Source organism: Podarcis bocagei (assembly GCF_964188305.1).
Source record: "Podarcis bocagei genome assembly, chromosome: 15".
NCBI classification, from domain to species: Eukaryota; Metazoa; Chordata; class Lepidosauria; order Squamata; family Lacertidae; genus Podarcis; species Podarcis bocagei.
The window spans coordinates 45,797,930-45,821,771 of NC_138141.1; the positions used below are offsets into that span (position 1 = coordinate 45,797,930).

A 23,842-nucleotide genomic window follows, 5' to 3' on the forward strand; every position below is an offset into this window, starting at 1 on the left:
TAGTCCAACATCATCTGGAGACCTACAGGTTGAGAACCGCTGCAAGCACTGCTGTGTCGTCCTTAGAGATTTCCCCCTGGTTACTGGAGTCCAGCTGCTCAGTAAGCACAACAGCTGTCACAGCTTCCCTACCTGCTTCCCTCCTCCAGTTAAAGAGAAGTCATTCACACTGGCTGACACCCCCCCTAAAAGATACCGGGGTGGGGGAGAGACAAAACAACCCCTTCCTTCCTTCCTTCCTTCCTTCCTTCCTTCCTTCCTTCCTTCCCTCCTTCCCTCCCACCCAAGAAAAAGCCAGACTGCAGGCCAATGCTCTGTCTATGATTTTATTAGATTTGTTTCCAATATGCCTGTATTGGAAGATTGGGAGACAAAAAAAGGCACAAACTCACATTAAAGAAACAATAAGATCATCTAATCAAGTCTACAAAGTGTTTGCCATAAAAAGGAGTTGCACTAGGAACCAACCAAAACAGATCAGGGAGTCCCTGCAGAGGCCAGCAGAGGATGAGCCCAGAAAGGCAAGAGCATGCTGGTGGGGTGGGGGGCTTCTCTCCCCCCACTGGGCTCCAAAGATGGAAGCCCAGGCAGGTGTTGGGAGAAAGCAGCTCAGCTCAGCAACCATACCCACCCTCCTCCAAGCCAACAGGTTGGGGTGGGGTCTGGGTGATGAAGCCAAATGCAACATGTTACGCGGTGCCTCCGCAGCACCCTCTCTGCTCCCATTGCTGGGCTCCCCCCTCCTCCCAAGAAGGAACAAAGAGGTCAGTCGTCACGGGGGGGGGGGGCAGGGGAGGCAGAGAGAAGGCTCAGAAGATGTGCCTCAGCTACAGTTCGGCAGGAGGCGAACTCTAAAAAAACGCAACACGCAAAGAGCAGAACAAAGGACACACAGTGGAAGTTTGCTGCATTTTTCTCGCTCTTACTGCTAAGCAGGAAAGCTTTGTGTTTTAATGAGAGCTTTCACCTTCATACCACAATCTTCCCTTGATTTTCTCCCCCACCCTTCAAAATGTCACCATCTGTTTCCATAGAGATGTGGTGTCACCAGCTACAAAGCCTCTCAGCTAAAAAACAAATCTTTAAGCAGCAGGAGTGATAAGAACAGCCATAGAAACAGTTAACACATTCAAGTATAAGAATCCTCTTACACTTCATTACCAAAAGAAAAAAAGGAAAAAAATGTTCAGTGTTTTAATTCCCAATTCTCAGTATTTTACAGTACAGGAAGATTAACCAGGGGGCCTCCTTGCCCTGGAGGGGAGGGAGGAGGGAGCACCCGACACATTCCTGGTCCCACAGACTTTGCCCCAACCCCTGGGCTTCTCTTTCTCAGGCAGGCAAGGCAGGCCCAGTGCTGAGCCATGCCTCCCGCTCCGCCTGGGGACCTTGCTAAAAGCCCCTTTCCCCCAAAGCCCCTCAAGTCACCTGTCAAGAGAGCGCGACCAGAACGGATCAAGCTTGCTTATTGCACTTGGACATTGATAAGGCAAAAAATGGACAAAACAAGAGGACAAGAGGGATAAACTGCCTCCTCTCAAGGCAAAGCTGCCCGTCATCACCCTGCTTGTCTCCCACCCTCTCTGTCTGGCAAGGGCCACTGCTTCAGGCGCAGAGCTTGCTCTGGAGGGAGAAAGGGAGGAGACCCGGCTACAGAGGTGCCACACCAAGGCATGGCCTCAGCTCTGCTTCCACCAGCTCCTGAGTGAAGCCGGCAGTGTTTGTTCAACCCGCTCTTTCTCCTGTGATTGTCTTAAGCAGCTGCCAGCCCACAGGCAAGTGGGCTTCAGAAGCCCCTCCTCAGCAGCAAAGAGCTCAGCCAGCTTTTGGCCATGACCCCTGCAGCTCCTGGCAACCGAGAGAGACAGATCACCCCCTCTGCAGTGCCACTGCTCCGTGCTACGGGCCTTATTGCTCAGGAGCATCACAAACGCCCAACACAAGCAGCGCCTGAGCAGGAAACAACCAAAGAACGGGATTCTGCTTGTGCAATTTGTTTGGTGGTCGGGTTAAGAGACCATTCCGCTCGTCTACTGTAGTAAAGGGGAAGGTGGAGGAGACCCAGGACTGTTTTCTTAGCAGGCCAACTAAGTCACCTGCTCCCACCACCCCAAAAGCGGCAATGTGGACCTTGAGGACCACACTGGAAGGGGCTCAGCAGGCAGAACCTGGGCAAGGAGCAGAGGCTGGCGCAGGTGCACTGCTAGTAGCAATCTTCCCTGCTCCTTGTTGCCAGGAGCCCTGCCCATCACCGTGATATTCAGGGAGCAAAAAGGTTGGCCTGACACCCTCTAATACTGAGTTCCCATCTCCACAAATGGACAAAGAAAGGTGAAGAAACCAAGGCAGCAGTTTATCCCAGTGTTTCAAAGGAAAAATATAGATATATACATACATATGAAATCTAAATCACCACATCACAAGACTATTTCAGCTAAAACGGTCACTTGGAAATCAAAGAGCCACGTGGGAATCGGGCTGAACACTCTTCTGGGGAAGGCGCCTGTGTCACAGGTGCAGCCATCCCCCAGGAAGCGCCTCCAGCCCAGGTGCCAAGGCCAGAGCGCTCAGGACCAGAGGACTGTCTATTTGCTCACGATAGTAAGGGCCACTAGAGTTAGCTAGGGGAGGTTGGAAGTCGCCTGCTGACTGGATAGAGGAGGGCTTGATCCAGAGATGGTCCGTTGGTCAAGAGGGTGGAGTTCCTGGGCCTTCCTGCTGGCTGTTTTGCAAACTTAAGGAAAGAAAGAGAGAAACTGGGTTACTTCAGTGGCTTGAAAGCGATCTTCCAAGTGGGGAAACTCTGCTGGGTAGCTGGATTTATTAAACACTCCTGAGTATATGGCAGTCATTTTTGAAGGAGGGGGAGTGCCTTTTCTGTCAGGGATGACACTGCACGGTTTCAACAGTGAGGGTACAGTCAACTGTGCAACCCTGGAGAGCCAGCAGCAGACTTATTCCATGTCCTGCTCAGACACCCCACACACACACCAAAAGCCTCCTGCAGCCGAGCCCACAAAGAACATTTGCACCAGGAATTTATTGCACTTGGCACAGATGTTTCTCTTGATATTTATGCTTGGAGCCAATGCAGGATCCTTAAGAAGGGACAACACAGCTCATGTCAGAAGCACCCTGTCCCCATATTTGTGGCACTGCCTCTTTTCTAACCTTTGAAGGCAGCCCCAAAGATGTGGACATACCGTGCAAAGAGAGGAATCCACGCTAGTCATCTGCAGCCGACGTTCCTTTCAAGGGGTCCTTCTGTCTCATCTGCAGCAGGAGAAAAGGAGATTTTTTTGGTCTTTTGCAAAGTTAGGCCAAGTGGGCAGATCTCCTGAAGTGAGAGTCCTCAGCAGAGCCTCGTGTCACGCACAAAGCATCCAACAGAGAAAAGGAGCAAGAACTCCAGGCACTCTGGGGGACATGAGGCCCAGCAGACTGTCCCTTCCCACTTGCCTCATCCAGCTGCCTCTTCGTCTCGTCCTCCATCCTGCGAATGTCCTCCATGGTCAGGTCAACCCATTTATCAAGCCAGCAGAACAGCTGCCGGTGGAAATTTGTGAAAAGCCGCCTCTCTTGCTACAAGAGAAGGAAGAAGAGCTCAGAGCTCCAGCGCAAGAGCCGTCCACAGCCAGCGTGCAGCAGGGCATGCTGAGCCTTGCAGCTGAGTCATGCCTCCCCACTCCCCTCAAGGGAGCAGCACCACATTGCTCCCTGCCAGAAGTCAGTTCCAATATTCTTGGCCTCATTCAGCGACGGACTGGTCTGAGCTCTGGCAGGCAAGCGCAAGAATGCAAGCGCTCCGATACACAAAGCAGAAGGAAGATGGGCTCTACAGTGCCTGTTCATCTTGCTGGGCGCAAAAGGCCATCTCAGCCCTTGGCTTGTAGCTATTCTGAGGCAGGCACAGGTTTTGCTGGCTGTAAAGGAAAGCTGTGTGCACTTGCCAAAGGAGTCAAGATTGCCTCACGACAAGGAGGGCAACGTGGCAGGGCTTCATTTGCCTGCCTGCAGTTGATGCGTGGCAGCTCCACTTCCAAGAGAATAATGTGGCCCACCTGGGAAAGCCACAGCACACCAACACCCAAGCGATGGAAGGGACGTTCCCCCACCCAGCCCTTTTGTGAAGGCTGAGGGCTGCACCGTCTCACCCGCCTTCCCCAATTACGTCCTGTTGGCCTTTTGGGATGACCTTTCACTCACCTTCTGTATAAAGTTTTCGACTTTGTTCTGCAGCCCCCACCACTTGAACTTGACCGTTACTAGCTTGTAAGCACACATGTATGGACAGTCAGTTTGCTTGCCCAGTTCCTTCTGCAGACGTAAGAGAGGAATCCTCAGAATGGAGCCCTTGGCCCCAAACCAGCCCTCCCCTCTTCCTCCTCTCCGCTCATTCAGCGTTTATACTTCCGGCAACCCAACCCACAATAGCAGGTCCAGTATGTCTAGATTATCGGCTGTGAGCCAGGAAGCCCCCCATTTAAGTCTCAAGGAAGACAGTCCTGAGCCACCTTCCATCAGCTATGAAGCAGCCTGAACACCTGGCAGCTACACAGCCCCTATTCTCCAAGGACCACTGCCATTTGGCACAGCACCCAGAATGACGCCAGTGCCCATACGTACCCTCCAGTTGGGCCCCAAAGGGCCACGCCCTGTTTTGGTGGATTTAAACTTTGATGGGTCTTCTTCCGGCTTGTAATCCTGAAGCAGATACAACAGGGAGCAGGTTACAGCAAAGGAAGGTAACACCTACCTCCCAAGAAGGGTGCAAAGCAGTCTCCTTTGCTTCCTGGAAAGCAAGGAGCTCAGGGGAGTTCCATTCCCCTCCTTCCGCTGTAGTATCGAGGGCCACAGCAGCTGCTCAGGGGCAAGATATCCCAGGCTGCCTTGTAGCTCCCTGCACTGGGGACCAGGAGGAAGAAGCCCCAACCCAAGCTGGGCATTTCCACCTTGGCCTGAGCTCCTAATCCCAAAGGCCCCCCAGGGAATGGAAGACGGACAGCACCCCCCTTTTCTCTCCACTCAATGCATGGCACAGCCGCCCTGCCAATTACAATCCTGAGCAAGGGAACAGAGCGATTTATGCTGGGATTTATGGTCCCTTCTCAGCGCTCGCAAATAAAAAGAAAAGAAAAAAGGAACCTCTTACTCTCCTAGAAGCCTACACAAAATGCCCACAGAAATTAGAAGTCTTAAGTGGTTTTTGTGGCTAAGCCAATTCTTTCATTTGTAAGCTATGCCGCTGCAGAGCTCTGAGGGAAAACTCAAGGTCACAGTCAGCCAGACAACTCTGAAGTGGCTATTTGTGGCTATGCCCAGGGCCCAGTTCGGCCGACTGGAAACAGCCCCCGACAGAGGCAGCTGCTTTTCTCCAGCCAAGCAAAGCGCGCCCCCCCCAAAGCCCCCCCCCGCCTGCAGCCCAAGAGGAGCCCTTCTCCTGAACACCCACCCCAGGCCAGCTCTCGCACTCGGCTGCCGTACCCTTGAAAGCACTTGGCTCCGGTCTGCAATGTCGATATAGACGGCTTCTACGTTCTTCCATTCATTCGGGTCCAGTTTGTGAACCTGCAGGCAGCAGAAAGGAGAAGCGTTTGCGTGATGTCTCAGTGCCCCCCTTCCAAGTTTCAGTGCTCTTCTTTAAATGGATTTCTTCCCCCCACCTTCAGCCATTGGAGCTTTCAGGGCAGCCAATGCAGAACAAGAACATAACAGCAAAGATCTTTAAACACACAGAAACTCATCGCCATGAAAACAGCTTTTATGAAAGAGCAGAATATTTATAGTAAGCTATATTCAACTAAGTTCTACTCAGAGTAAACCCACTGAAATTAATGGACCCAAGTTCACTATGCCCATTTGCTTTGGTGCTCCAAGTACGACTAATGTTGGATACTGCTCATTAGTTTTATACATTCTTACTGTTACATACCCCCATTGCACATCACTTCAGAATTAATAGTTTTCTAAGTAAGACAAATCAAATCAACACAGCAGCAGCAAGAAAAGACATGAGAGAAGCTGAGGGTTGGGCTCATGAAGAGCCAGGTCCTCCGGGGCCCAAAAAGCAACCTCTCCTCTGCCCCAGGTGGAAAGAGCTCCTGTCCAAAAGCAAGCTAGAAAGTGAAGAATCCCCCCATTGCCCGCAAGAGCAGCCTGAGGGGACACTTCACCCCACAGCCTGTGTGGTCCAGGGAGAGGCATTTTAAGATGGACACACACACTCCTGGGGGACCCCTGGCACACGCACTGGAGGCGCATCGTCTTGTGGCGCTCCTGAGCAGTGCATGGGGAGGCTTCACTTGGGAACAAGCCCTTCCGGCTTAGAATTGCTCCAAACCAGCAACATGCCGAACCTTCTTTGCCCCTGGCCACCTCCAGAAGGCAAGCTCTGCAGAGCCATCTCTTTGCCACCCGCTTCCGGGACGCAGAGCCAGCCACAGGGGCCGTCCCTGCCAAGGGCACTTACGTTCTCCTGCATGCCAAGGTCCGGTTTGTGCCAGGTCTCAATTTTGATCAAGAAGTCGTCTTTCATGTACTCATTCTGCCAAAGAGAGAAGATTCCGTTACCAGCTGTGAATTAGGAAAAGCAAGCGGGAGCATACACCTTTCCCAGACTCAACCCTTGGGGCAGCGGATCTGTCTGCTTGCTCTCCTTTCCCCATTGGCTTCTGAAGTTGGGTCAGGCAACTTTCTCTCACAGGCTGGGATCACATCACAGCCATGGAATTCCAGGCCCTTAGAAACATTTTGAGAAAACTTGCTCTTACATTATTTGGCAAATATCTCAGAACTCTGTGCCTGCTAACATTTAACCTGCACTGTTTTATCTATCACAAGATGAGAATGGAGTAGTTTTAAAGATGTTGCAATGCTCTTCCAGCTAAGAGACAAACAGTCCCTGTTGGGGGCAAAGTGTAGTTGACTAGAACCCTCAAAGAATGCCTGGAGCTGCCAGTCAGAGCCTTGGTCCTCTGCCCCAGGACAAAGGCTGGCAGAGGCTCTCCAGGGTTTTGGCTAGCAGGGCAGAGCCGGAGGAAGCCAGCCCACCCCCAACTTCTTTGCCCTGCCTGGAATCCATCGCCAGGGCAGCCACTTCCTAGAGGGGCTGATCAAGGGCCTGCCAGGACCGGCCGAGACACCGAGTCTATAAACCAAAGCACTCTGGGCACAGGATTCAGTGGCCAGGATGGGGGTCCAATGGCCTCTGCTGAGCAGCGAAGGAAGGGGCAAAGGCCACAGGACAGGGAGGGCCGGTTGGTACAAGTGGCCTGGGAGGATCTCAGCCGGCCCAGGATGAGAACAGGGCTGGGGGCAGGAGGCTGTGGAGGGGCATCAACTGTTGAATTCAAAGAAGCAAAGTTCACCCCTGAAGAGAGAAGGGTCTTCTGCCAGCTGGGACCTTCTGTGTGCAAAGCAGGGGCTCCACGTCACGAGGGTGCCGTCCCTCTGCAAACCCCACCTGGCTGTGGGGCATCCCAGTAGCCTCCCCAATCACTTACACAGCTCCGCTCTGAAAGAGGGAGGAAGCCATACTTACCGTAATAACTGCTCCAGAAATCGGCACATGGAAAGAGAAAGACAGCTTTCATGAGAGAGAGAAAAGTTTGGAGATGCAGCAGGAACTGTGCCACCCCCCCCATCCCCATGCATGTAGCCCCATGGTGCCTGGGCGGGGGGCAAATGGACTGCCAGAAGGAAGTGCTCTTGCTGCCCCAAACCCTCCCCCCAGCCCTGGATATGCTCCTGGGTCATTCTGCTCCTGCCTGCCTCTGAATCAACAGCACTGCCTGGGGCTCCTGCTCCAGCCCCCACTTTTCAGAGGGGGCACCAGCTCTATTGCTGTTTACAGGGGTGGAGGTGTCACATCTCAGAGCATGAGGGGCCTTGTGGGTTCACCTAGGAAGCTCCCATATAACAAGGTGGACCTCAGCCCTTCATGGTCTGCACTGACAGAGGCCCCGGCTTATGGAGGCACTCCTCAACTCAACCCTTACAATAACCAAACATGCTTCACAAAGCCATCCCTGGGGTGGGGATACTCAGCTCCCTCCTCCTCCTTTCCTCTGCTGGTTGGCTGCGGCTGCTGGACATTGGGAGTCCAGCAACATCTGGAGGACCACAGCCCCCCCCCCACTGTTGCAGGATGGGGAGGAAGAAGTGTTCTCCACAGGCAGAGGGATGTGGGAGACTTTGCTGCCCTGGGAACTGGCTCAATCCATCCCAGAGTTTCTGTGCCTAGAAAACAGGCGTAGTTGTTGAGGCCGGAAGAGGCTTCCTCTCGAGGGAGACAGCGCACCACCCCGGGGGAAATGTCCCAGCCGCCTGGTGAACCAGGCTAGAGGCTCTGCTGCCATTTGCTTCCAGCTGGATGAGAAGATGGAATAAGTTTGGTCAGGTGACTGCTGCCTGCCAGGCCTTCTCCACTTTGTGCATAAGGACATTCTCCTTCTCTCCTCGCTCCAATCCTGCACAGGGGGAAGGAGCCGCCTCCCAGGCCAGGCCAGCTCTTCACATTCCACCGTGTGGTAACCAAAACCAGCACACCAAGCCCAGCGCCGGCTGCCAGTAATCAGATGCTTCTGATAGCAGAGCTCCATTATTCATGAGCCAGGCCTCGGTGGATCTGGTGACAGGCCAGGCATCTGCACCAGCCATTGCCACTCTTTCCATTCTGAAGAGGAGGAGCTGAGGCTCACAGGGCAAATGCCAGGGTTTCAACGCCCCGCGTCAGACGGCTGCTCAAAGCACAGAGACTTCTGAGGAATTAACGCCAGGTTGCTTGGCCCTACAAGTTTTCACAAGGGAACACCCGGGAATGTACCGTGAAGGGAAGCCGCCATGGCAGTTCCCTTGGCGCACAGTCCCAGAGCATGCTGGGTGTGTCGTTCCCAACTTAAAGCAAGGAAGAGAGAGCGGAGGTTCACAGGGCAGGGCTCCTGAATCAGAGCACCGCTGCCCAACTCTCAAGGATGGGCCTCGCACAGTTTGCTAGTTTCTTCCGGGAAATGAAGAACCGCCGTGTCCCAAGATCCCCACTAAGCCATCCCTAGCCCTGCGCAGCTGCCACAAAGTGTGGCCTGCCCTGGATGCAGCACTGCTGCAAGTCCAGGTGGAGGTGCAGCTCCCCCTCCCAGCCAGGCTGCCTCCACAGACTCTGGTCCAGGGCAGGAGCAGCAATGGATGTTTCCCCCAGGGAGGCCTGAGCAATGCAAGGACCCACGGCCAGAAGAGGCCATGGCCTGGGGCCCCCACCCAGTGTGCCTTCTCTGCCCTTGGAAAACTCAGGCGAAGGCAGCAAGGCCCCCTGTGACCTACATGAGCAGTGGCTGCAGCTCCTGCACCAACCAAGCCTTGTGGCTACACCATCCTCCCACCCAAAACGCTAACATGGCAGGCCTGGAAAACAGAAGCGCTGAGCTATGTGCTGGCCTGCCAGAGGCACAGCTTGGCCGCTGCTGGAGAGGAACAAGGGTTGCTGTTTTCCCTACATGAGAAGCTCATTAGTCCATGGTTTGGGGGAAGCACCTGAGGCCAAGGGACCCTGCAAAGCTTTCAGGGGCAAGAACATTTGTAGCCTCACCCATGCCCAGAGGAAAGCCAGTCGGGCAGCCATGAAATGCTGGACAGGAAAGGAGCACCACTTAATGCCAGGACACACTGGCCATGCCCTGGCAGGAATCTCGATGTCTCAGGCAAAGTGCTAATGTGATAAGCCAGAGACAAATTGTGATCCTCGCCAGGACAGCTGGCCTAAGCTCTTCCCCCAGGGCTGCCAAGGCAGATGTTCCTCCTGGCCACGGCACCAGGGAGCCAGCAGCTGCCCTAGGGCTCCAGCCTCGCCCTCACCTGCCAAGGCACAAAGAGGACCCTCCACAAGCTCCTCCAAACTGGCTCACTCCACTCAGCCCTGCCTGATCTCCAGGAATCTTCCTCTCGAGGGCTGATTTGGAGCAGGGAGAGTCCTGCCTGGCTGATCAACCAGGCAGGATCAGCCCAGGTATCCATCAGACAAGCCCTGTTGTGGTTTATACAAGGAAGCAGAACGGATGCTTCTCTCCAGCACCAAAGCCCTGGAACTCCGGCTGGCCTCACAAGACAGCTGCCCATCCCAGGGAGGGAAAGTGATCTCAGTTGCAGCTTAGGAAGGTCTGTGCAAAAGGTCCCCAAAGCCTGGCCCTGCCTGCACTTTTCCAAATAGATGAGGGGGGTGTCCCACCCCACAGAGTGCAAGGCTACTCACCAGTCCGGCAGTAAGGGTAGGCATTCCAGGCTTTCTCGTGGATATTCAAGGCTCCCTCTGGGGCCAGCATCTTCACAAAGGGAGGGACTTTGCTGCAGGAAACGAGCAACAGAAGACAGCTGTCTTTGAACGGCATCTTGCACACACAGCCCAGCTCCAAAGACAGACAAGCCCAGGATGCTTTTGGGCCTCTGATCTTCTGACTGACTACTGCAACAGCCAGCGAACATGTGTCAAATGCCACAAACACAATGCCCTGCACCCAAAGGCTGAAACAGCACCCAGAAGGCCACACAAAGCTGAGAAGAGCCACTGGCACTGCAGAAAAAGGCAACTGACTTGAAACCACCCCCAAGCCAGCAGTCCTCAGGCCCAGGACCTCAGACTGACCCCCCCCCCTCCATTGCTCACCTGCTGCTCCACACAGTTGCAGGTAAAGCCCAAGGGCTCGCTGCACAGCAAGCTGCTTTGTAAAGGGGTCAAGAGGGAGCTCCTCTCTGTGGACTCCCCACGTCCTCCCCCCACCCAGCTGCGACTCCTCCTCCTCTCTGTCTCCCCAGTCTGCTCATCACCAGGCCAGAAAGGGTCGATGAGGAACCTCAGCTCACAAGTGCCTGGCTGTGGCCGTCTCCAACAGGAGGGTCACTCGAACAGGTCACAGCACCTGGGATCAAAGCAATACCCCCACCCAAAAAGGAGCTGCAGCAAGGAGTGCCACAAGAACAGCTGCCCAGAAGCTGAAGCAGGAAGGGGAGCCACTGCTTTTCTTGTGCACAAGCAGCAACAAGCCCGACATGCAGAAAAGCAGAACTACTAGGGCTGGACAAACACCCAGAAGAGCTTCCTTACTGCAAGGGGGAGGGATGAATCTGTGTGTCACTTGAGGGGCCAAGATCCAACCCCCCCCCACACCCAACAAGCACTTCCTCCAGCCACCCCTTAAGCTCACTTGGAAGGCTGCTCAGAACTCTGGCCAGAGGGCTCCTTCCTCTGACAGGGTCGGCCTTCCTAAGACAGAGCCTGGGGTCAACTATCCTCCTCTCCCCAAAGGCAAAGAGACTGCAAAGCAGTGGAGTTCACCCCTTCCCCAGGAAGACCAAGCAAGGCCTCAGCTGACCAACACCCACCCTGCCTACAGCATCTCTGCCACATACCTCTGCAAGTGGTAGATCTTGTGTGTGTACTGCCCACGTTCCCCGTCGCGCTCATAGGGCTCGTTCACCAGGACCTCCACCCCTTCACCACCGCCAGTTTCGTTCTTGCTGGCTTCTGCCACGGAGTACAGCTGCCCCACTTGGTACTGAAGGAGGAGGGACATCGCAGCATCACTGTAGATTCAGCAAGCAGGTAGGCAGGGACACAAGCAGCAGCCCTGGACTGGGGCAGAACACTGGTCCAGCCAGCTCAGCATCACCTACCCCACTGGGTCTCAACTGGTGGGGCAGGAATGATTGAAGGTGGCTTGCAACAGGAGCATGAGACCATGCAAAGATACGGCAAATGATCGCAGGCGCTGGAGAGATCATGCGTAGGGCAGTGCTCTTTAGCCGTGCGCCCCCAGATGCTGCTGGACTACAACTCCCATCATCCCTGACCACTGGCTGTGCTATAGGCATAGACCCAGCCCTACAGGCAACCCAAAACAGGACAGAGGAAGGTCTGAGCAGCCCTGTATTGGAAGGCTTTTAATGCTTGGTGTTTTATGTTTTTAGATATGCTGTAAACTGCCCAGAGTGGCTGGGGAAATCCAGCCAGATGGGTGGGGGTATAAATAATAACATTATTATTATTATTATTATTATTATTATTATTATTATTATTATTAAGCGTGTGTCAGGCAGCTTCCTATGTTCTTGGCTGCTTTACGCTGTGCAGATCATTAGCCTCTTTTTTACCTGGCAATGCTGCCAGGGACTGAGCCTGGGTCGGGTGCTGGGCGCCCAAGCTGTTTTTCTGCCTATGTGCTGCATTTGCTGCCAGGACTTTGCAGAGCCTGTGAGGGAGCCCTGGGTCATTCCACCGGCCGGAAGCAGGGCCTGCTCTGCAGAGTCCTTGGAGCAGGGGTTGACCCAGCCCTCCAAAGTGCCCAGCGCCCCCCATTTCACCCTAGAAAGGATTAGGCCGCTAAGAGGAAGCAGCACTAGGTGCTTAGGGGGATTTGAGCCTGGCTCTACCCAGTCCTAGTCCAACACTAAACCTCCAGGCTCTGCAGGCGTTTTAGGCCATCTGCCCCATAATTGTGAGCACAGTTGTGAAGCCCCTCCAGTGCAGGCCTGGCATTCACATACACACACCCAGAGAGAGCAGAGAGAGCAAATACTGGGGCAGACCAAGTGGCTTTGTCCCAGGGGGTGGGTGGGGTCTCCCAGACGGGGTCCCCTGGGGACAGAGAGCAGCGTGTCCCCAGCGCTGACGCACTCTCCGGTCACTCTCCCTCTCCTGCATCCTCTCGCTCCACAAGTTAGAGTTCAGGCACTAAGAGGATCAGGCTGCTGGACTGCCATCTTCACCCCTTAATCTTCCCTGTTATTTCTGATCCCCTAATCCCATTGGAACAAGGAAGCAGGCCCAGATAAATTGCTGTGTTAAATAAGAGCAGGCCCCGGGGGAATCCGCCAGAGAAAGTGTCCAAGAGGGCAAGAGGCCCCGTGCCCAGGAAGGAGGGTGGTGGGGTGGCTGGAAGGAGCCGCTCAGCTCAGGTGCTCAGTCCAGCAGGAACAGCTCAGCGCTCTGGGAGGCCTGGCGGTCAGTGGCCCTGTGCTCTGCTGGGGCTAAAACTTCAGACTCAGTGCCATGCTCAGGGAGACAAGATCCTGTACTGAAAGCACCCCTCTTCCTTTCCACCCCTCAGCCAGGCTCCTTGGGGGCCGTTCATCCTCCTGGAAGCAGCTTTGCATTCAGCTGGGAAAGGCAGATCCTCCAGCTCACAAGCAGGAAGGGGGGTGGTTTGGGGGGGGGCACACAGAGAGTGGGTACAAATGATGGCACCATGTTAGAAGTAACAGCTGAGAACACACCCACACATCCTGCCCAAAAACACCAAGCAACTGATATTCGGGGGAGGGGTTAGATCCAATCCTAAATCGCCTCTGGATATTAAAGATGGCCCACCTTGTTTATATTCTACAAAGGTCCCCCTCCCCCATTGGGGCTCTTGCAGATGCCCCTGCAGAATACAGAGAACGGACACCTACAAGCCCCACACGGAACCTTGGCCATTGGACTGTAGGACTGTGATGCATTGGATTTTTAATCTGCCTAAGCTGCCTCATTGGGAGGAAGGTTCCTGCTTTCCTCCCCTTTGCCGCCATTGCTTTCCGGGGGGGGGGGAATGCTGAGGGGTTCTGTAGGCTCAAGAGAGAGCACAGCTGGCACCCAGCCCGCTCAGAACAAATCTTGCTCTGCAGCTCCCCCTCTTGGCGTCCCTTTACACAGCTCCGGAGAACCCGCTGCTCCCCATCCCAGTAGCCTCAGGGCTTTGGCTCCTCCTCTCAGCTCACGCCTGCACCTCCTTCCTAGGTCCTCTGGCTTTCTGGTCTCTTTAATGGAAATGGCACCTGCCTGCATTGGTTGAGTTGTGCTTTGGGACCAGCCGGACCTTGCCAAAGCCACAAGCCAGGGATGGGAGTCTCCAAGAGAGCTTGACCCAGGGGGCTCCCTGTCAGGCCCTGTCCAGGGAGACAGGAAGCCAGGCTGCTCAAGGGGTGCAGCCTCAGAAGCGGCAAGAGGCCAAGCTGCACTTGCAAGGTGTCAGGAGCCTCCTCCTCTCTTCAAGGCACTCTGTAACCCGAACTCTGGGAAACATGAACCCAACTCTGCTTTGCCCCAATTCTGACAAGGCAGCACCGGACGGGACTCAGGACCCCAGCAGGTGCAGAGCCTGAGGCAGCCAAGGCAGCCCTTGCTCAGGAGGAGCCACCCGGGCGCCAGAGCAGGCTAGCGGGCAGCCGTGGGGATTTCAAGCAGGCATATTTACTTCGCACATATTGTCTCAGTTACCTCTGCAGCAACCGTACAGGGTTGGCCAGCATTACTCTCCAAATATTCCACATGGGGAACCCAAGCAGAGAGCGAGTCAGTGCCCCAGGAGTGTCATGCCAGAAGACCAGGATGAGCCCCGTCCAATCCAGGCTGGAGGAAGGGCAGCACCCAAAGACCTGGCCAGGAGCAAGGAGCACTTCCAGCAAGGCTCCCCAGCTGGGTCTCCTTCTGTGGGAGAAGCTGATACAGAAGACGCACGTGTGTGCTTCAGGCCACTTGGGCTGACCTACATTCTCCTAGCTCTGCCTCCATTGTCCTTTGTTACTGCCATCACCAGGGTTGGGGGAGCAGAAAAATGGACCTGGAAGGAAAGTCAACCAGAGCTCTCTGCTCAAGCTGGTAGCCCCCTCCACACTTGTGCTTCAAAACAAATAGTTGGGGGAAATGATGCACGCTTTTGTGCAATGCTCACATTTGCCACAGGCACCCAGGAATGCCCCCAGTGAGGGCCTGACACTTCCCTGGAGCACAAAGCGCTGAGAGAGAGCAAGGGGAATAACAAGCTATGCATCCTAGGGATGTCTCCACCTCCACGCAAAAGCCCCTGGCAGGCAGGCAGGCTGAAGTTTATGGCACGGTGGGAGTTAGGCCCTCACACAACACTCACTAATCTTGCTGCAAATGCAGGAACATTCTTTAGTCAGCAGCTTGTTCCTAATAATTCAAATAGTCTTAAGAAGGAGGGCAGGCAGGCAACAGAGCCAGGAGCCTGGATAAATCTTATAGACTCTTCCATCCATAACTGATGCCAAGAGTGGAGCAGGGAACTGGGTTGGTGGAAAGATCTGCCACACACTTGAGACTTGTGGGTGCTCTGACCATGAGTGTTTAAACAGTGAGAAGAACATTAGAAAGCCTGCAGGCAAATTCCAGGCCCTCACACCTTAAGGAGAGCCCCAGAAACTTGTTCAATGTCACTCAACCCCTTGCAGAACTGGTGACAAGTTCCTCTCCACAGCACTAAGCACCCACCTCCTCCCCACTTGCAGCAAAGTGGCCCCTACTAAAGCAGAAATGAGCTAATCTTTAAGTAGCCACAACACACTTCTCACTGGCCACAAATGGAACCAAGACTAGATTTAAGGCAGGTATTGAAAAAGAAGCAGCAGAGAAGTTGGCACTTACCTCCTCCACAGACACGGGCAAAAGAACACGACTGCAAGAGAAGAGACAAAAGGGAGTTCACTAAAGGTCCAGTAACCAGGATCATTTGCACAGTGCCAACAACAACAACTCACAGTCCCACTGGAGGATTACAGCCCAAGGGCTTCCAGTGGAGCTAGGACACCCCCCCGCCCCCACTATTGCCTGCCACCCCCATTGCCACTGCTGTCTCTGCTGGGGAGTTCATTTCTGCAGCATCGGGCAACTCAGGCAAGGACCTCCCAGAACAGCAATGAAGTTTCCCGTTTCACAAATGTTGTGTGGAGAAAGAGAAAAAGAATATATGTGCCTGTCACTTCCATAAACAGAAAAACTAGAACAGTAAATGGACTCTGTCCAAGCCCCACCAAGGAACTTTCAAGAAAGAAGACACATGTAAACCCCAACCCCAACCCCAACCCCACAATAATGTTTCTCTCTCTCTCTCTCTCTCTCTCTCTCTCACACACACACACACACACACACACACACAGTGGCTAGTTAAACATTAACGTAAGATGCAAAGATGTTTGCTTTATCTAATGCGTTATGATGATGGCATCACAATAGCAGCTGTCACCAAAGCCTACCTCTACTAAAACAAAGAGACAAGGGTTTCTTACAACTATGCCAGTAATCTCCATACTAGGGCAACTTAAATATTTGGCAAAGCTCTTGATGTTTGGCAAGGCCAACTGATGAACTCCAGAAAAGTCAAGACAGTGTGGACTGGAACGACTCCAAACTGGGGAAGGGCTCCAGGCACAAAATGTGGCAGTCTCTCTTCCCCAGCAATGCAGTGCACACCCAGTAGCAACCCTGAGAGCTGCCAGCCCTCTTCCTCTAAGGAAGGGGAACTTGCTGTGGCCCTTCAGGGACAGCTGGATTCCAGTTCCCAGCAGGCAACTTGGCAACAGACTGGGATGGTGGGCGTTGGGAGTCCAGGAATGTATGGAATTCTGCAAAGAGACCCCTCCGTCCTAGCCGGTTGGACAGCAGAGCTCACAGTGGTCCACAAACAGGCCGAGGGCAAGACACCCTACTGAGTGAGCTCCCTCACCAAACCAGTCTTGGGCAAAGGTACCCTAGAGGGAAACATGAAAGTCAAAGGGGAGGAGAGTCACCTGGAAGGGTCTGCGTGGAAGATGAGGAACGAGTAACTTCCTGCGCTTCTGGCAAGGAGGACAGCAAATAAAGAAGTGCCTTATTTTGTTCTCTGTCATTGGGAGCTGGGCATGTTTAGCCTGGAGAAGAGGAGGTTAAGGGGTGATATGATAGCCATGTTCAAATATATAAAAGGATGTCACATAGAGGAGGGAGAAAGGTTGTTTTCTGCTGCTCCAGAGAAGCGGACACGGAGCAATGGATCCAAACTACAAGAAAGAAGATTCCACCTAAACATTAGGAAGAACTTCCTGACAGTAAGAGCTGTTCGACAGTGGAATTTGCTGCCAAGGAGTGTGGTGGAGTCTCCTACTTTGGAGGTCTTTAAGCAGAGGCTTGACAACCATATGTCAGGAGTGCTCTGATGGTGTTTCCTGCTTGGCAGGGGGTTGGACTCGATGGCCCTTGTGGTCTCTTCCAACTCTATGATTCTATGATTGGTCAGAGCCAGAAATATATTTCTAAAATGGCTGTTAAAAGCAGGAGCCTGTACCAAAATATTTAGAGCTCAGCCGTAAACTTGGTCATAACAGACCAGAAGACGTGAACAAGGAGACAAAAACGTTGTCCCAATCTTCAAAAAAAGGGGGAAAGAAGGCCTAGGAAACTACCCACCAATCAGCTTGACATCAAAACCAGGAAAAAGTCCAGAACAGATAATTAAACAGCACTTAGGGAGGATATTTTGATTACTAAGACCCAGCATGGGTTTCTCAAAAACAAGGTGAATGTTGTGGACATAGTGTATCTTGATTTCCATAATACTTTTGACAAAGCTCCCCATGATACTCTTGCAGAGAAGCTAGTAAAATGTGGATTGGACGAAGTAACTGTAAAGTGGTTTTGTTGTAGGTGATTGGCTGAATCCAAGGAGTGCTCACTAAAGGTTCCTCATCATCCTGCAATAAAGTGACAAGTGGGGTGCCACAGGGTTCTGTCCTGGGCCTGTTGTTGTTCAACATTATTTATAAACAACTTGGATGAAGAAATGGAGGGGATGCTCATCAAGTTAGCAGAAGACAACAAACTGGGAGGGGTAGCTAATGCCAGAATACAAAATCGGAATTCAAGATGACCATAACAGATTGGAGACCTGGGCCCAAACTAATAAAATGAATTTCAAAAGGAACAAATGCCAGGTTATAAACTTAGGAAGGAAGAACCAGCTGCACAAATGGAAGATGGGGGACACCTGGCTTGCCAGAAGTACATGTGAAAAGGATCTAGGGGTCTTAGTAGACCTCAAGCTGAACATGAGTCAACAGTGTGATACAGCAGGGGGGAAAGCTAATGCTGTTCTAGGCTGCAGCAACAGAAGTCTAGTGTCCAGATCAAGGGAAGTAATAGTACCGCTCTATTGTGCCTTGGTCAGACCACACCTGGAGTCCTGCACCACAATTTAAGAAGACCATTGGCAAGCTGCAACGTGTGCAGAGGATGGCAACCAAGATCATCTGGGGTCTGGAAACCAAGCCTTATGAGGAAAAGTTGAAGGAGCTGCGTATGTTTAGCCTGGAAAAGAGGAAACTGAGAAATGACCCTTCAAACATCTAAAGGGTTGTCACATGGAAGATGGAGCAAGTTTGTTTTTTCCTGCTCCAGAGGAGAGGCTCCGAACCAATGGATTCAAATTGCAAGAAATTAAACATCAGGAAGAACTTTCTGACAGTGAGAGCCATTCAACAGTAGAACAGATTCCCTTGGAAGGTATTGGTCTCTCCTTCCTTGGAGGTTTCTAAGCAGAGGTTGGATGGTCTTCTTTCAGGGATTATTCAGCTAGGATTCCTGCATTGCAAGTGGGTTGGACTAGATGACCCTTGGGATACCTTTCCAACCCTCCAATTCTATGAGCATTTGGAATAAAGCAATGCATGAGATGAGCCAGCAGAGCATGACTCCTGAGGCTAGGATGTGTGTCTGTGTTTACAAAGAGACAGACAGGAGACAATTAGTAATTTCATCATCAAGCGACCTGTCAAAATGCATATAACTTGGGAAAACCAAAACTTGTCCAGAAGAAGCAGACTCTGCATAGCCAGCTGTCATTTTCCAGACATGTCAAGGAGTCAGCAAACAGGTAAAACCACCTTAATAACGAAAATACTTTCTTTCAAAGCTCTCTCAACTAGAAACCTATAAAGGAGCACAATAGAGTCATACTTTCATAACTGAGTAGACTTTGGACCAAGCATGGCTGATTAGCCGTGGCTCACTTTCCTTGGGGCCACAGCGGAGGATTGGTCCAGGCTTAAAAGAAGCTCTGCTGCAGGGTCTGCCTGCCTCTGAGGTGAGGCAAACTTTGAGCAATATATGAAACAAGCTCTAGTCTGAAAGCTCTTTCAGGAAGTTCCATGTGCTTTCAGAGAGGGGAAGAAAAGGGAACGCTGTGCTGTGGGGCCAAGACGTGACCAGGACCCTGGAGCAGGGAGGAGAGCAGCAGGGCATCCCAGACTCTATCCCACACTGCGGATACACAGTGCTGCAGAAGGACAGAAGTTTAACTCCAGGCAGGTCAAGGAAGAAGCAGCTGCTCTTTGCTGCCGGCATCTAGCTCTCCTCCACGGAAGCCCAGTCAGCATCTGATGGCTGTGGCCATGTTGGCAAGCCGGTTGCCAGGGAGAGCAAATGGTTTGTCCCATCTTCTGGGTCCCTGCTCTGGCGTTTGGCAAATCCCTGCACCTGGAAGGCACCAGCAAAAGTCCTCCCCCCCAGCACTCACTGGCAAGGCAGGACTTCCAGCAGCAGCAGCAGCAGGAGGAGGGGGAGGAGGAAGACCCTGTTGCCAGAGGCCCAGGGAAGGGCCATACCAAGGAGGTTTTGCAGGCTGACCTCAGGCAGGGTCAAGTGACCTTAGCCAAAAAAACAACTCAAAAACAAGCACCACCATGGTGCAAAAAAGAGGCACTCATCTCAAGTTAACCTTGCGGCAAGCCCGCACCTTGCTGTGCCCTGTCCGGACGAGCCGGTCCTCCAAGGCAGCCGCTTGGCCAGAGAGGGAAGGTGGCCCACCCAGGGGCCGGGGGGGGGGAGGTCGGCCCGCTTCTCCCTCGGGGCTCCCGGCGGCGGCCTTCCGCTCTTCCAAGGTCCTCCTGCGAAAGAGGATGCCGGGCGCCGGGGAGGGGGAGGAGGAGGGCAGCGCGGCTCCGCCATCCTCATCCCCATCCCGGCATCGGGCGGAGGGTGACCTTCATCGCCCTCGTCCATCCTCCTCTTCCTCGGACCCGCATCCCTCCCACGGGGGGGGGGGGAGAGAGAGAGACCCCCTCCCCCCGCTCGGGAGGGAGCGCAGCCCCCGTCCCTCCGGACAGTGGGTGGGGGGGGGGTCTCCGCCTGCGGAACTCCCTGCCACCTCCCTCAAGCCCTTCTGAGGAGAGACCCCCCTCGCCCCCCCACATGCCCCCGGGCGGCCACTCACTATTCCTTGACGAGCACCATGGCGGGCGGGCGGGCGGCGGCGGCTCCTGGCGGTCCGTCCTGCTCCTCCTCGTCCTGCGGGGCTGCGCTCCGTCTCTCCTCGCCCGCCGTCCGCCTCTTTCTGGGCTCCGCGCGCGGCCCGGACGGAGCGCCGAAGGGAGGGGGCGGGAGCGAGAGGGGAGGGGGCGGCGCACCGAGAGGGAAGGAACGAGCGTTCCCCGGCAACAGCCGCTGCGTCACTGCGACGCGTCCCCGGCGCGATGGCGTCACGCCGCGGAGGGAAAGCGGGAGGGTGGGGCGCGCGAGCGGCGCGTGCGCAGGAGGCGCGCGGGAAGGTTGAGGCGGGTCGGGAGGCGCTCTGCGTATGCTCAGAGGCATTCCTTGCTTCCAGTGATAAGGGCGCCAGCCGCCTCTTTCGCTCGCTCGGCAACGTGCCCCCACTTCACGTCCCTGTCCTGGTGCCTCGGTTTCTATCCAGGATAATTTTAGGTTATATGTTAGTGACTAAGTTTTAATTTTTATATTTTTTAACTGTTGCTATATCTGTATTGTCCCTGTTATACCTAATTGCAAATTCAAATGTATCCCTATCATGTTTTATGACTTCCTTGATATTCTATGTGGGCTGGAACTGGTCTGTGACCGAAATAATAAAATTCATTCATTCATCCAGAATGTGGCGGACGTCCAAAGGAGCCCCGTGGGGTTCATCCTGAAACAGAGCAGCGGCTGAGAGAGGGGGCTCCCCCCCATGTTGGTGAACTGCAACCCCACACAGCCCCACGGCTTCCCCCAAAGAATCCCAAGAAGGGTAGTTCTGGGATGGGGTAAACTATAGTTCCCAGCTGAAGCTGAGGCTCCAAGACTTTGGCCACCTCGTGACAAGAGAAGACTCCCTGGAACAGACCCTGATGCTGGGAAAGATGGAGCGCGCAAGGAGAAGGGGATGGCAGAGGACGAGATGGTTGGACAGTGTTCTGGAAGCTACCAGCATGAGTCTGACCAAACTGCGGCAGTGGAAGACAGGAGGGCCTGGCGTGCTCTGGTCCAGGGGGTCACAAAGAGTCGGACATGACTAAACGACTAAACAACAACATAGTTCCCAGGTTTCTTTGGGGGAAGTCATGTGTGGATGTACCAGCATAGTCAGGGATCGGGGCGGTGGGAGTTGTAGTCCAACAACACTTGCACTCCTTCCCCACACCTGCCTATTCAATTCATCAGTTAGTTGGTGGGAATTTTTCCATATTTTGGGGGGTGGGGTGGGGGAAGCACCCTTTTGAAAAGGGTTTGGCTGGAAGGAAGGTTCAGCTGCTGAAAGGTGGTTTGGAGGGCTGAGTCTGCCCCCCCCCCTTTGCAAAGCATGACTCAGCTGCTAAGGAGGAGGAGGAGGAGATCCTGCCCCACCCTGAGCCCTGGGACAGCCCTTTCTGCATGGCAGGGCAATCTGGTGCCTCCACCCTGCACGGAGAATGAAGTGAGCCTGGGATAGCCGCCTGCTGTCATCCTCATTTCAAGGGTTGCTAGGTTTCCGGGTTTATACCGGCTGAGCTGGTTACACTGGTTGTTCCTCAGCTGCCTCTGATAGTAGAAGTTTCTCATTGTCTTTGCAGGATGTCACCCTCTCCATGGCCCAGTACAGCCCTGGGAGGGAATTCCAGCAAAAGAGGAGCCCTGCAGGATCAGGCCATGGAGCCCAGCCTCCCACTTCCTGCAGGTGCTTCTGGGAAGCCCAGAAAGGGAATAAAAGCATGGGCTCTCCCTCCCTGCTGCCCTCCAGAATCTGTCATTCAGAGGTAGACTGCCCTTGAAAGTGGAGGTTCTACACAGCCATCGGAAGGCTGCTGCTTCTTCCTCCTTGGATTTCCCCCTTCTAAAGCAAGCTGAGCTAGTGGCCATCTCCACTTCATGTGGCAATGAGTTCGGTTACATGTTGTGTGAAGGACTTCCTTTTGTCTGTTTTGAATCTCTGGCTCAGGAACCTTTTACAGTCTAAGGGCTGCACATATGTGGGGAGCGGGGGCCAGAAGCAAAATGGGCATTTGCCTTGCTACACAGTTTCTGCACATATAGGCACCCCTCCTGTCCAGTGCCATCAAGAGACATGACCAGAGTTCATGGGCAGAGTCCAGTCAGGCAAAGCACTCAAGGAGGGCCCAAAGCAGGGCAGGGAGTTGTGGACTGGGAAGAGGGTGTGTGATCCGAGGGAAGTTTAGGGGGCCAGAGAGTGAGAGAGGCTTGGAGGGCACCAGTTGACCCCTGGGACTGAGGTTCCTGCCCACGGCTCTACCTGATCAATTTCACAAGGTGACCTTGAATTTTTTTAAAAAATGATTTTCTTGCCTTACAAAAATATGTGCATTGTCTCAGGTTGTAGAGTCTTTTCTACAGATGGGTTACATTTGATGTGAGACAGTGTATACAGGATAAGGTTGGGGAAGAAGAGGGGGAGAGGGGTGAGGTGGTAAAACTTATATTATTTACTAAGTGTATGTGGGGGGGTCTTTGGGTCAGCATCACTTGAGTAGCCTCTCTTTCTATTTGTTATATTCCCTTGGTAGTAAGAGGCACTGGGGCAGTGTGTGGTTGGTTGTCTTTAGTTGGCTGCAGTGAGATTTGTTTAGGTGAGGGGGGAGGGATTGTTGGGTCAAGTTAGCCATATTAATGTGTATGCTGTTGGTGGGTTCTTGTTGAGCTGTGTATGTCATAAAGGGGAGCCATTCCAGGGTGAAGGCCTCCTCGTTTATTTGTTCCCGTGTCAGTTTCAGTTTATTGGTTAACTTTTATGGTAAGGCTTTTCCCAATACGATTTTGTACCAGTGGTCCATGTTTATACTCCTGACAGGTCCATCTGGCTATGAGGTTTCTGGCTGCTGAGAGTAAGCTCTTTATAATGTGTATGGTCATTATGGTTTAGACCACATTCTAGTCCATTGGGTGTGGTTAATTTCGTAACCTATGTTTATGTCATCAGCATTATTGTTTTTTGATTATGTCACGGGGGGTTGTGGGGTTTTGGAGCAGTATTTTGTCATCTCCTTGCTGTGTCCTTCTGCTGTTAGGAGGAGGTTTTCAAAGGTGGCTGCTGGTTTTACTTTTGGTTTAAGGCGGCGTGCAGTTGTTGGTGTGTTAGCCCAGGGCATTTGGGTGTCACCTAGTTTGTATTTTATTTCTTGTGTCAATATGGGTTTGTTATTTTTGTAGAAATTTGCTAGGTGAGGTTACCTTGAATTTTAATATTCTGAAAGAAATTTCGGGAGATCCTTCAGGGATGCCCCTTTTTGCAGCCGCCTTCTGTGCAAAGAGGAGGCATTTATTCCTACTCTTGGTTTTCTTCTCTTTCAGCCAGTGACCAATCTGTTTAGAGGAATCCACCCTCTTAACCCAGGACGGCTAAGTTTACTTTCTGTTCCTGTGAACCCTCTGAGGAACTTACGCCCACAGAACAAAAGAGGCAAAGTCCAAGGCCCCTTATCTGAGGGCTTTTCTCCGCCCTTGGACTTGGTCCCTTGAAGTCAGTGGGGCTGAGGGCTGGCAGGACCCCTTGTGGATGAGAAACCTTCCCCACCCGCCTGCCTGCCTGGGTTGCTCCCTTGCTCCTGTTGACTGGCTTCAGCGGGGTCTGCCTTGACCACGCCTGCCCCCAGAGGGAGTGTGTTTAACTAAGAGAAGGACGTCATCTTTGGGGAAAGATGCTTTGCTTGCAAAGCTGTCCAAATGTGGAGTGAGCAGCAGCTGCAGCCTGCGTTGTGCTCAGAGCCCAGGCCTTCCCTGGAGCCACGGCAGCGAATGTTTGGCTCTGGGGACCAAGCGCAGGCACCTCCCTGGAGGAAGCCA

General features: G+C 53.3%; 1 protein-coding gene across 1 annotated transcript; it reads right to left on the reverse strand.

The window, feature by feature from the left end:
- Positions 1-312: 312 nt before the first annotated feature.
- On the reverse strand, positions 313-20,145 carry PITPNA (phosphatidylinositol transfer protein alpha). The gene is given in 13 exon segments (XM_081172247.1): positions 313-2,734; positions 3,204-3,273; positions 3,460-3,582; positions 4,207-4,317; positions 4,627-4,704; positions 5,485-5,568; positions 6,470-6,544; positions 7,541-7,555; positions 7,557-7,585; positions 10,244-10,335; positions 11,398-11,543; positions 15,410-15,440; positions 20,007-20,145. Coding segments are annotated over 12 exon segments (852 nt in total). The 5' UTR covers positions 20,027-20,145; the 3' UTR covers positions 313-2,734; positions 3,204-3,225.
- Positions 20,146-23,842: the final 3,697 nt, after the last annotated feature.